General features: G+C 39.8%; 1 protein-coding gene across 7 annotated transcripts in view; it reads right to left on the reverse strand.

The window, feature by feature from the left end:
* Positions 1 to 13,054, reverse strand: part of TEK (TEK receptor tyrosine kinase) — a 113,843-nt gene that overhangs the window by 12,713 nt on the left and 88,076 nt on the right. For all 7 annotated transcript variants that reach the window (XM_072959284.1, XM_072959282.1, XM_072959281.1 and 4 more), the window contains 5 exons: positions 11,828 to 12,115; positions 6,512 to 6,811; positions 4,195 to 4,346; positions 2,472 to 2,682; positions 161 to 271 (listed from right to left, as the gene is read on the reverse strand). In XM_072959284.1, the coding sequence (XP_072815385.1) occupies positions 161 to 271; positions 2,472 to 2,682; positions 4,195 to 4,346; positions 6,512 to 6,811; positions 11,828 to 12,115 (1,062 nt within the window). The remainder of the gene's footprint in view (positions 1 to 160; positions 272 to 2,471; positions 2,683 to 4,194; positions 4,347 to 6,511; positions 6,812 to 11,827; positions 12,116 to 13,054) is intronic.

Raw genomic sequence — 13,054 nt, forward strand, 5'->3', positions numbered from 1 at the left:
GTTGCCAAACATCCCATATTAATGGGACCAGACATACAGATTAAAACTACAACTTTAAAAACTGGGTAACATTCTTAGATTATTATCTGTCCTAATTTCAATATGGAATGTGCCTGTTTAAAAAAAATCTGGCAGGAAAGACAGGAAAAGAGCATCTTACCACGATGTTCACACGCTCCCAAGAGATTGATGATGTTTGGGTGGTGTCCAAGTTTACAAAGAACCTCCAGTTCCCCCGCAAAGTCCCTGTGGTCGTCTTTGGAAGCATATTCTGGGAAGAAAGTCAAGAGTCACGATCCCTTTCTGTTATGCCTCTTTAGAAACAACTGTCCCCTCTTGCTCTCCAGAACCTTCAGGTACACTCAGTCACCATAATGTCTGGAAAACTGTATAGAAATCAAAGAGATTACTCTGACGCGAGTGCTTGGCTGTCAGAATGTAGGCCGATATTTTGTTGCTAGGGGCTCTCCTGTGCATAATAGGACATTTAGCAGCATTTCTGAGCTGAGGAACTAGATACCAGTAGCCCAACCAAAAATGTATCCACTGAGTGCCAAATGCCACCCCCAGAGGCCAAATCACCCCTGGATGAGAACTGCTGCTCTGAAGTCTTCCTGCTGAAGCTCTCAAATACCCAGAGAAATGATCTGTTCGAGAAGGAGCTGCTCCCACACTCTTAGACTCTGGCTCTCCCAGCTAACTCAACCTTCCAGAGACAAACATGCTGAGGCATAAAACCAAAGTTTTAGTGAAAATCACCAGTAATGGACACACTTTGCTTTATTATAATAATTTTAACTTGCTTTTTTTCATAAAATAATCCTGCTAAAAAACCCCCAAATCCCCATGACCTTTTTATAGCAGGTGCTTGGTAGTCAGGAAACTGAGCTGCATTTGTTTCTATTCTTTTCATCCTGTGTCTCCACTAGCACTTTGCTCAGAGGGAGAACCACCAACCAGGCTGAAGAGAAGGCTGTTTGGTTGATGCATAACTGGGTGACTAGTAGGCAGTTCCAAATCGAGTACCAGATTCTTACTGCAGGAGCCTGAGGGCCAGTGCCTTGGGAGCATTTTTTAAAGGTGAAGTACTTTATAGTGAGGTGACAATGAGATTGTCCCTTTAGATCAGCAAGTGCCCCTTTGCATGCATGAACTCTCCCTGCAGAACTTTTCTGCCTTGGTGCCCTGTTAAGTTATTTTAACTCTTCACATTGGCCTGAGATAGACAATCAGTTCAATTCCCAAGAAAACTGATGGTACAAAGTTCTAAACCCTCTCCTCCCACTATCCTGACTGTTCCCCAAGAGTCTCTAACGTAGCAAAATGAAAAAGGGTGTCTGGATGCTAAGCAAAGTGTGTGTGTGTGTTTTTTGAAGCATTACTATTTCTAAGGATAAAAATATTGCATTTATTTTGTTTTGTTTGTTTCCTGACATAGTGTTTTCTAGCAATGCAGAAAGCAGCAAAGATTTAATAAGACTGAGTGTTCATTTCCATCATAGGCTCAACACTGAAGTCAAAAAGAAGGAAAACCTATCAGCAACTTTAGAGGATCCTCACTATGGAGCTGCCCAATAACAGCAGTGATTACACTTCTGGCTCTAACATGCCACTTTCCAAGCCTGTGTGCTGTGAAAGCAACAGTGCAGCTTCACAGTCACGTCTTTTCCAAACTGCTGTTTCACCCAGAAGGGAGGACAACTAGCATGGCCAGAGACCTCGGCATCTTGCTTTCTCAGAAGATCTTACTAAACGGGTAGACACCAGGCAGTCTTGAACACAACTGGAAAAGATCTAGTTCTTGTGACCTTAGACCAGTGGTTTTCAAACTTGAGTGAACAGAAGAATTGCTGAGAACGTTTAAGAGCAGATTTCCATGCGCCACCCCAGATATGTGAATATGGTAGAACCATGGCTGGGAGAACCATGGGTGGGAGAAGCCCAAGTAGATGCCTCTCTAACAATGTCTCCAGGAATTGTGATGCAGACAGCCCATGAAGAAACTGGTTTGCTAAGTGTGGTCTCCAAACCCTCAGCGTCAGCATCACTTGGGAACTAATTAGAAATGCAACATACCAGACTCACTGAATCAGGAACCATGGGGTGGGGTCCAAGAGTCTGTTTTTTAACAAGCCTTCTAGCCATTCTGATGCATGGTTAAGTTTTGAGAATCACGGCACTAAGATAATGCTTCCTTCAAAGTTAGCAGTGTAGGACAGAGAATCTGTATTCTCACATCCCAAGGAATCAAGACAGTGGTGTTTAAATAGCTCATGCCTTCATGTGTGCATCCTGACCCCAGACGGCTGCCCTCAAAGGAAACATCAGCTTTAGTTGCACATAACAGCTATGTCTGACACCACGCCAATGTTTTGTTTAAAGAATTTAAGACCTTAGAGGAAAGATTCAACAGGAAGTCAAGCTAGCCCCCCACCCAGGGAAATGCTGACTCGATCCGGCCAAGCACTGACCTTTCATTCTCTTGATGGCAGCGTCCATCCGTAACCCATCCTTCTTGATGCGAGCCTTAAGGACCTGGCCAAAATTACCCTCCCCGATCACATCTTGAAACTTGATGTCATTCCAGTCAAGCACTGGATAAATGGTGGGATCTGGGTTGTTTTTGGCCTTCCTGTTCAGGGCCAGAGTTCCTGAGTTGAACTGCACAGCTGGTTCTTCCCTCTAGAAAAATAATGGTTTCATGTCAGGATTTTTCATCATTTTAAGAGACATAATACCTCCTGGTTTGTAGTTACACCAGGTGAAAAAAGAAATAGTCTATCCAATTCTAGAATGAAGATGGAGATAGGGTTCATCTAACAGGCCCACTCGGATGAAGTGGCTGCCTGTGGAGCTGCATTGGCACAGGTCTGGGCCTCAGTGGGAAAACATGCCGCAATCCATTAGTTATGTCTGCAGAGGGTGAGGGAGGGGAGAGTAACAGTATGTATGCCACGACATGGCATATTTCTGAGTTAATCAGACTTGGGTTTCTACTCTGCTGTAGAATGAGCAGGTATTCAGTTCTAGTTTGGAAAAGAATTCCGAGAGCTCTCTGGGGCAGTCACAGGTCATGCTTCTGTGAGAGCTTTCCTAGCAACATCTTGGTCTATTCTTGGCTCTTACTCTCTCCTGCTTGTTCTAAAGCTCAGAATCTCTCAAGCCGACTCTGGAGCAGACCCTGGCTACCGGATGACTGATGCTTAGAGCAGAGCCCAACAAAGTGTCTCCTTTTCTCTTGAGTGTAAGTGGCTGCTGATGGCACTGTGACAAAGCACCAGTACCACGAGGAGCTCCAGCCCTCTAAACCCCCTTGCTGGTCTTTACTCTCCAGTGGCAGCCTGAGTTGAGCCAGCTCTGGTGAGGAGTCGGATTACAGAGCCTCCCTTGTTCTCTTCTGAAGGGAATCTCAGGGACTTGCACACATGAAGGTAGACCTCATGTGGAATATGTAATTGTACTCAGGGCCTTACATGTAGAATCAACAGAGCTGTGTACAGATTAATTTTACAGAGCTTGAAATTGCAGACTAGAGAAATGTTCAGGCTGTAGAACATCAAAGGAGTCAAATGGGATGCCTCTAGGTAAAGTCTGATTTTGTAAACCTTCTTAGTGGTCAAAATTCCTAGGTGAAACAAAGAGGCAGTGCCAAGTACCATGAACTATGACAGCACACTGAGGGGTACACAGGAATGGGGGTACACATGTATATGTAATTCACATATACATGAAAAATAATACAATTGAAAGAGATATTGGAAGTACAAAATGGGGACTGGTAATAGGAAAACACGGAAAAAACTCTGGTGCAAATCTTCATTACCTATCACTCTGAGGTCTGGTTACCCTCATGTCCTTCATTACCAAAAAATGTTCAGTACTTTGTATTTCAAGATTACTCTCGCTGGTGACTTGTCACTAGGATGGCTGTATTCTCTTCCTGATGGGGCAATAGTCCTGCTTTAGGCTCGGTTTCCCACATAACCTTTTCACTCTCAGAATCGTTGCGATTTGGACAAGAAATTATACACTCATGCTATTTCTCTTCCATTTCATAACAAAGAAAAGATGAAACTTGCCTAAGGGAAATATTTGCTTTATAAGTAAATTTTCTAGGCCCCATCTTTAAAATGAAGGTTCTACCTATACTTGGCCTCGCACTTATTAGCTACCAGGAAGATGAGATGCTACCACGTTTTGGAAGGCTTGGGCCATTCTCCTTTGGATGTTTGCCCTCTTCAACTGCAGCATAATCAGAAAGGCCAACAGCACCGTCAGGCAGGTCATTCCCGCTGAGCCAAGGATGGCGATAAGCAGCATCTTCCCGCCTCCGAGGTCTGCAGTTGCTGCGTGGGAGAACACAGGAGAAGCAGCGGGTTAGCTGAGGTAGAGAGACAGGCCAAGACCGCCTGCAAGAGAAGCCGCAGTGTAATGGGAATGAAATGGCAGCCTGAGCCCTGCCATCTAATTGCTAGGTGACCTTGTCCTACTTACTGACTTTCTGGAGCTCAGTGGAGATGAGTCTGACCCACAGGGCTGTTATAAGTTAAAAAAGAAAAAGTGCAAAAGAGTTGTTTAAATGGCAACATGCTAATCACTAGTTGTTGTCCTTTGTTGAACTTTCACTTCCAAGTAGAGGCCCGAGCAGATGAAGATTACTGAGTAATAGTGAGAATGACCAACTAGATCTATGACTTTGGGAAAGTGATTAAACCTCCTTGCACAATTTCCCCACTGAGAAAAGCTTTAAAGTTCCATGATGCTAAGAGCATAGAGTTGGCAAGATATTTTGTTTTGATTTCTTTCTTTTTTTTTTTTAATGGAGGTACTGGGGATTGAACCCAGGATTTAATGCATGCTAAGCATGTGCTCTACCGCTGAGCTATATCCCAGCCACCCCCTTGTTTTCATTTTTTCTTGTTTTAAAGAGCTGATGGAGAGAACCTGAGGATACCAGTGGGAGAAGGAAGGAAGGAAGGAAGAGAGAGAAGAGAAAAACCATTAAATTTAGGGTTCAGGTCAAAAAAAATTATTAAAGATTATGGTGTAACCCTTCCACTTCTTTCCCTTATTTAAATTAAAGTAAAATTAAATGTATTTTTTATGAAAAACAGCAGACAGAGTATTCTTTTGTGATGAACTATCTTTCCTTCTATCTCTGTTCGTGTATGCTTAAAGAGATGTCTGAAATGGGATGGTGATGGTTTTTTAGTTTTGTTATGTCTTGCTTTTTAAGTGTTCTCTTTATATTTTATTTATGGCTTGGATTTAGGGCCTGTATGTATTTTACTAAAACACAAGTAACTATAGAAATGATGCATTTATGAAGACTGTCATCTGAAAACTACAGTTGTCTATAATGGGCAGACTCATTATTCCTTGGACATTTCAAAAATGTTCCAAAGAATCAACACTGAAAACAGAGCTTGTTTGATTTTTTTTTTAAGCCCTAGGTAGCCCTCAAGAAAAATCAAGATATTTTTAGTGCTACAAGATTTTCTGTAAAAATACTCTGATCTGTATTATAAATCTGCAAGAGTCATCATTTCCCTCTAATGTCCCTCTGTCTCCAATCCCTTGCACGAGTTGTGCAGCACAGAGGACTAGGAGGTGCCATTTCAGACAGACCCTTCATAGGGAAGGCTCTCCAGGAGCTGCAGCCCTGCCCATCCCTGGGGCCCTTGTCCACTAATTATGTTTAACAGTTTTTATCAATCAAATACTAGAGGGGATTATGAGGTCCAGCCCTCCAAATATGAAATAAATAATCCACAGGGATATAATGTACAACATAAGGAATATGGTCAATAATATCGTAATAACTTTGTATGGAGACAGATGATTACTAAAGGTAATCATTTGTAGTATATGCAAATATATTATATATGTGGCAGTCACTGCATCATAGATGCAAATGTCAAATCACTGTGTAGTATACCTGAAACTAACATAATATTATACATCAAGTATGTTTCCATTTAAAAACATCACCAACACCGGGCCTGGTGTGCTTGGCCCCCTGAGGGATCTCTGTCTCAAAGAGCTTATTCTCTTTGGGGTGGGGGTTAGTAGTGGATGAGGAAACGTCATAACCTGGATCTGAAAAGTAAAAGAGAAAACTCAGAATAGCATAGTGTCATCCAAGCTAAAGGACGAGTTAATTTTAAGAAAGAATGGAGTGTGGTCCTTGGAGCCTCCTATGGGCTTGCCTCCACTAAGCTAGTTCCAAGGTCTTTGTTCTCCATGGAACCAAATTCATATTCCTCAGAGCTTCAGTTACTGGCTGGGTAGGCTAATTTCACCTAAGGTTAAATGATAAGAAAATGGATCGACAGGGTATCCTTCCAAGGGGCATTTTCATTTTAAGGAGCTATGTAGAGGTGGTGAAGCTTATTAGGACAAGCCCATCACATCACACGATACAAACATGGGGTAAACATCTTAAGACAGTGGGGCTTTTCTGATACTCCCCAGAAATAATCCTATGTAAATACCTGTCCACTCTACCAACCTTGAGATTCAGAAAGAGTCATCAGTTCATGAGAAAAGGTTGGATTGCTGGACCCGATATTGTTCTCTGCAAAGATGTCCACCTGGTACACTGTTTCAGGCTCCAGGCCCTTGAGCTGGTACTGGGTGATGGTGGTGTTCTTGATCTTCACATCAATGTGCTGGTCTTCATTCTTGCCCTGAATCTTGTAACGGATGATAATAGAAGAAATAGAATAGCCATCCAAGATCGTCCAAGAGATCACAGCTGAGGAGTCTGTGATGTTGGAAATCTTGATGTTTTCTGGTTGAGGAGGGAGAACTAGAAATTTAAAAACAAACAAACATGATTTTAATTAAGAAATATTACCATCTCTTGGATTATTATGCTTTTGCGAGAGAAAGAGTTAATGTCAGCTCATAAACCATGAATCACTTGTAAGCGTTATCTCAGAGGATGACGCCAATCCACTGGTGGTGGACTCAATGCAGACTTGACAAATGGCCACAGATGGGAAAACAGCAGCACACTTATCACACATTTGCCATCCTTATACTAATTAAAGGCCTCGGAGATTCTGTTACTCCACAAACTGCTATTACATTGTTTTTGACGCTGAGAACAGAATGATTAGGAGAGCTAACATTTATACAGGCCCTTCCATATAGTACCTCAATGACTCATAACAATCTTACCCTAAGTACTGAGGTCCAGAGAGATTAAGTGACTTGCCCAAGGTCACACAGCTATTAAGTAGAAGAAATAGGATTTCTGTTAGTCTAACACCATCATGTGTAGTCTTAGCCACTGGCCCATAGAGCCTATCCTTGTTACGCACTTATTAACAAAATATGTTAAGCACTTAGGAGACAGAGTGCTATAGGGACTTAGGGGAAAGAAAGATCACTTTCCACTCAGGGGCATGGGCAGGATGAGAGAGCAATGCCTTGAGGTTTTCCAGATACAAAGATGACGTGTACAGAATCATCACTGAACTCTCAACTCCTTCCAGATAATAGACACAGGCTAGAAGGGAAGTTTGTGACTCTATAAAGCCTAAAACTATTTGAAGGGAAGAATGAATCCAAGGTCTTGCTCTTGGTGTTAACTATACCTTACATTTGCCAGGCTGTTTACAAGATGCTTCCATATGAAGGCTCTCTCTGACCCCTAGAACCACACAGGCAGATAGGCAAACTGTGCTGAGATTTTTATATTCAAATTTTAGAGATGCGAACATGGTAACTTCAAAAATGGAAGGGCTTTTACTGGACCCAGTAAGCAAGTAGTAGATCCAGACCATTCTACTCTTTCTACCACTGTTTTTCCAGATGAAAGCTACTGCTTATAAGCAAATTAGGACCTCTGAGAAGTATCTTAAGGTATACTCTTTGTATTCTAAATTCTCAGAGATTCTTCTTCATTCTAAGTTCCTCTTTCCATGACGCTGATTCCCCATATCATGTTCCTTAGGTGACTGTGGCAATTTATGGGACTTGGGTATTGGATTTTGTTTTTCATTTGTTTATTTGGTTTCTTAAATTGCAGTATAGTCCGATACAATCTGTCAGTTTCTGGTGTACAGCATAATGTTTCTGTCAAGGTACTGGATTTCAAACCTTTCAAATCTGATTAGTATTTTCTATGTCTAATGAGTAGTAAATTATCAAAAATCACAATTAATCTACAGTATGTCTTAACTTCCTTTGTTTCTAGTACCAAACTTTTTGCATATTTTTACAAAAATATAAAATAACCTTCCTTCCTACAAGGATTACAGGGTATTAAGAATCTTTACATTTTCAGATTACTATGAACACATATTTAGTGTCTGCATAGTTGTGCCTCCAAAAAAATTCAACTTCATAAACTAGTAGTATTCTAAGCCTGTCACAAAAAGAAGCAGCACCTCGCAGACACCTGCTAGAAGAATAATGAATATAATCCTGGTGTCAACTGGAAATTAGAGATTTGCTTATACCAATTTATCTATTCAGTACCTGAAAGAAGTCACCCTTTAAGCTAGCTCAGTGGACTTTTATTTACATTTACTGAGTCTAAGCCTAGTCATCTACATTTTAGCAGCTTCCCTGGGTGACTCTAAATTAGGTTTTTAAACACTTTATGAAATGCTAACTTAAACAGTGAACAATTTAGAAGTGGGATATGGTTGCTGAACCAATCTTGTCTTTGCCAGGAACCAATCTTGTCTTGAAGCAGTTGGTTGCTCATCCAAAGAGACAAATGGGTAGCATGGTTTGGCAAAAACAAACAAAAAATAGTACTGAAATGTGAATTAGGGTCCTACCCCATGACTTAATGGCTATATAACTTCGGTCAAGTCACTTACCCTCCTCTGTGCCTCAAGTTTCTTATCTGTTAAATGTGATGCAAATGCCTACTCTTCTCTCCTCAAAGTAATTGTGTCCAATGAGATACTCCACATATACATGTGCAAGAGAACATTATACACATATATCATTTTTTACATCCTTTAGGTGCCATAGGCCAAATATGATCGGTTCTACCCCTTACACTTGGTCCAGATGGAACTGCTAGGCTGGGCACCAGTATAAACTGTATACCGAGAAGCATTAATCGTACTTCTGAACAACCTATATGGAAGATGAGCCACTGGCAACACAGCATATTAACAACTGTCTCAGTTAAAACTGAATTGTTCTTATTCACATACTTCTTACCCTGATTTCCTGATTCTGTAGGGACCAGCTCCTACCCTGCCAATCAACACCTCTACCATCGCCAGCAGCATAATAGCTCCCCACCCCCATTAAATTTCATACAACCTCCCAAGGCAAGTTCACTTGCAGTGACAACTAGCTAGTTTTTGTTTAATCATACAGATGATACTGATGATGTGATTTTGATCATGTGTAATGCTAATGAGGGCAAATTTTATACAAAATAGTGAATAAACATTCAAGACAACTTTGAAAAAGAAAATAGGGATTCACTCTATAGTTATCAAGACATTTCATAAATCTATAGAAATTTAAATAGATTGGGATTAGTACAGGAACAATATATATCCCAAAAAACCCAAACATCAGTAAAAGAGAACAGAGTGTCCAGAAATAGACACAAAACCAAAATGAGAATTTGGCCTATGATGTAGAAAGCACCACAAGTCACTAGAGGGACTATTCCATGTATGGCATTGGGTCCATCAGCTTGCCATATATGATTAAGTAAGGTTACAACTAAAAAGATTAAAATACTTACACCACATCCCAAAATAGCAACCCTATATCTGAAAGACCTAATATGCAAAACAAAACACTAGAGCTACTGGAAAAATACAGAGAATATGTTCATGACCTTGAGGTAGGGAGTAATTTCAAAATACAAAAAGTACAAACCAGAAAGGCAAATATTGACAGGTTTGATTATATCAAAATGCAAAGTTTCTGTGGAGTAACAGATACCAACCACCACCAAGGTGAAAATAAAGAAATTAAGAGAATACATTTGTAATGTATATAGGAAGATTAGTATCTAAATTATATAAGCATTTTTAATAAATCTGTTAAGAAAAGATAACCAATAGCAAATGGGCAAAGTGTATCAACAAATATAACAAAAAAGAGGAAATCCAAATGTCCAATAAAATACCCAAGAAAAAGATGCTCGACCTTGCTGGTTATCAAGGATATGGAAATTGAAATCACTAGTTAGATACCCTTTACCTTTGAGAGTGACAAAAATAAAGATTTTACAATATCAAATGATATTTAGATAGATGTAGGGAAAGGACATAGATACAGAGATGGATATAGAGGAAGTGGTACTCTCATATACTCCTGGACATAGTGTGCATTACATAGCCACTTTAGAGGAAGAGAGCTCATCAATTCCACTTGTAGACAAGTTCCCTGGAAAAGCTCTCACACCTATGCAGGTGGAAATATGTATAAGGACAGTCATTGCATTTTTGCAACAGGAAAAACAGAAAGAAGGAAACAATCTAAATGTTAACCTAAAAGGGAATGGATAAGTAAGATGAAATTGTCATAACACACAGTACTATATGGAAGTTAATAAGGAATATGTCAGATTTAAGCAAATTAATAGGTACAGATAGAAATCATTTTTATTCAAAAAGCAAGATGAAGAATATGTATGCATACCGACACTTATGGATGTATATAATATATTAAAATTTTACAACACTGAATGGAAAGATATGTAACAAACTCATAATTTTGGTTGTCTCTGGGGAGGGGGGAGAGAATTAGAGTAGGGATGAGAGTCCAATGGGATTTTGTTGCATCTTTATTGTGGAACTACTTCCACGAAGTAGCTGAAAGCAAATATGATAAAATGTTAACAGTTGTTAATTCTGGTTGGTAGAAATGTTGGTGTTTGCTGCAGTACTATTGGCACTGTTCTATAACTTTTAAATTTCCCAGAATTAGCAGATGATGAAGACATCCCTAAACACTGACGGAACAGTTGAGACTTCCACGTGTTATTGATACAAGAAGGGAGCGGCTGGAGAAACTCTAAGCCAGTCTGCACACCTGTTACTGGGGAAGTGGAGACTCAGCTTCAGAAGAGAAACTCAGACTTCGAGAGTTGACAAGAGACCACAGGATCCTAGCATCAGTGACAGTTGGTGTGACTTCAAAATATCTCATCTTTCCAAGGACTCCAAAATGCACAGACAGTTTTAATGCCATGAATCAAAACACAACTCTCTAGTTCGTGATGGAAAAGCTTTCAGTATTACAGAGAAACTGAAGATGTTTCAACTAATTTTAAAGACGAGTATGAAATTGAGAAAATCCTGAAATAAAGACTATTTTGAAAGAAAGTGGTTTTATTAAACTCAAATATGTATTGTAACTCCAAGAATTGTCTGTTATGAAGATTTTTCAAGCAAGGTTCTTTGGCTTTTAAGATTAGGAAAGACCTATCTATAATTAATCATTATCTGTGTGCATATAGATACACAACAATCCTGAAAACTGTCCTGTAACAGATTCAACAACAGATTCAACTGTCCTGTCAACAGCCCTAGACAACTTTATTCATATTCTTAATATATGTAATAAGTAACTCTGTAGAAAGGAAAAGTAAATTTTACCACAAATTTACGGCCTGAATTATTGCAAATCCAAATATATGGAAATTCCATACGTACAGCAGGTCACTAAAATGATTTGATGTGTTGGTGGGGGGCGATAATTGGCTTCCATTCACAACTAAGTACCTTTTATGATGTCTAAGAATCAGCCTTGAAGTGATGGGAGCTAAGTTCAAATGTCAGTAGCTACGTGTCATTCAGGCAAGGCTGGGGCAGCATGAGTTACTTACTATCACTAAGGGTCCATGCGATGAGATCTTCACTCCACTCCCCCTGGGCCTTGGTGTTGACTCTGGCTCGGACTATATACTGCTCCCGGGGGTGTAAGTTGTTAAGTAGCACTGAAGTCAAGTTGCCTGGCACTTTAATATTCTGCTGATCACTATTCACTTGCACAGACCTTCTCTCGACTTCAACATAAAAGTCATCTTCTGAGCTTGGAAATATTGGTTGCCAGGTCAAATTTAGAGTGGTCTGACTTTTTGGTAGGAGACTGAGACCTCTTGGAGGAGGAAGACCTAAGAGAAATCAGAAGGATGATTATTTTTATATAGGGTGTAGGTAACAACAACCCCAAAGGACAGCTTTATAGAATAAACTTTGCTTTTAGAGTAATATTTGACTTCACAAGCTATCAAAGAAACAGATGCTAGCAGCCATGTAATATTTTTTTTCCTACCAAAATAGCAAAGCTTTAAAATATTCTCACATGTAGTCTGAGTAATTGTAATACAGGAATACAACTCCTATGAAGGACAATTTACAAATGTTTTTCAAGAGCCCTAGAAATGACCATATACCTTGGCCATATAATCTGACTATCAGGGATTTATCCTGAAGAAATAACAAAGAAAGAGAAAAAGTAGGTGCACGAAGATGTTCATTACAACATTATTTATAATAACAAATAATCATAAGAAACCTAAATGCTCAAAATAGGGAAATGCTTTGATAAATTATGATACAGCCATCCAAGGGATTAAAAGATAATTGGGAAAAGTACAGAAGCCCCTCCAAAATTTATACTACATGAGAAAAATAACTACAACTTGGTAAAAATTATATCCACAATTGGTGAAAGAGGAAGGAAACTGATAAAAATGAAAACACGCTTTGCAAAGGCTGTGGGGTTGTAAGTGAGTGTTCAGTGTTTCTGTTCCCATTTTGAGTAACACATCTTAAAGCAATTTCAGAGTTACTTTCCCTTAGCAAGGACAATTCCAAACATCATAATACTGTGATGGCAGGGCTAGGCCTACCATTGCTCTGGTCACATCAAGGTTTGGCTCTGACCACATGATGTCTGGCTGTAATTACCCATAAGAATCTGGGCTACCACAGAGGTAACTGAATGGAAACATGATGGCTTTGAAATCAGAGACAGGAGCCTGCCCCTTTAGTTTTGTGGCCTTGAGAAAATTCATAACCTCTCTGAGCTCACATGTAACATGAAATGA

Source organism: Vicugna pacos, chromosome 4 (assembly GCF_048564905.1).
Source record: "Vicugna pacos chromosome 4, VicPac4, whole genome shotgun sequence".
NCBI classification, from domain to species: Eukaryota; Metazoa; Chordata; class Mammalia; order Artiodactyla; family Camelidae; genus Vicugna; species Vicugna pacos.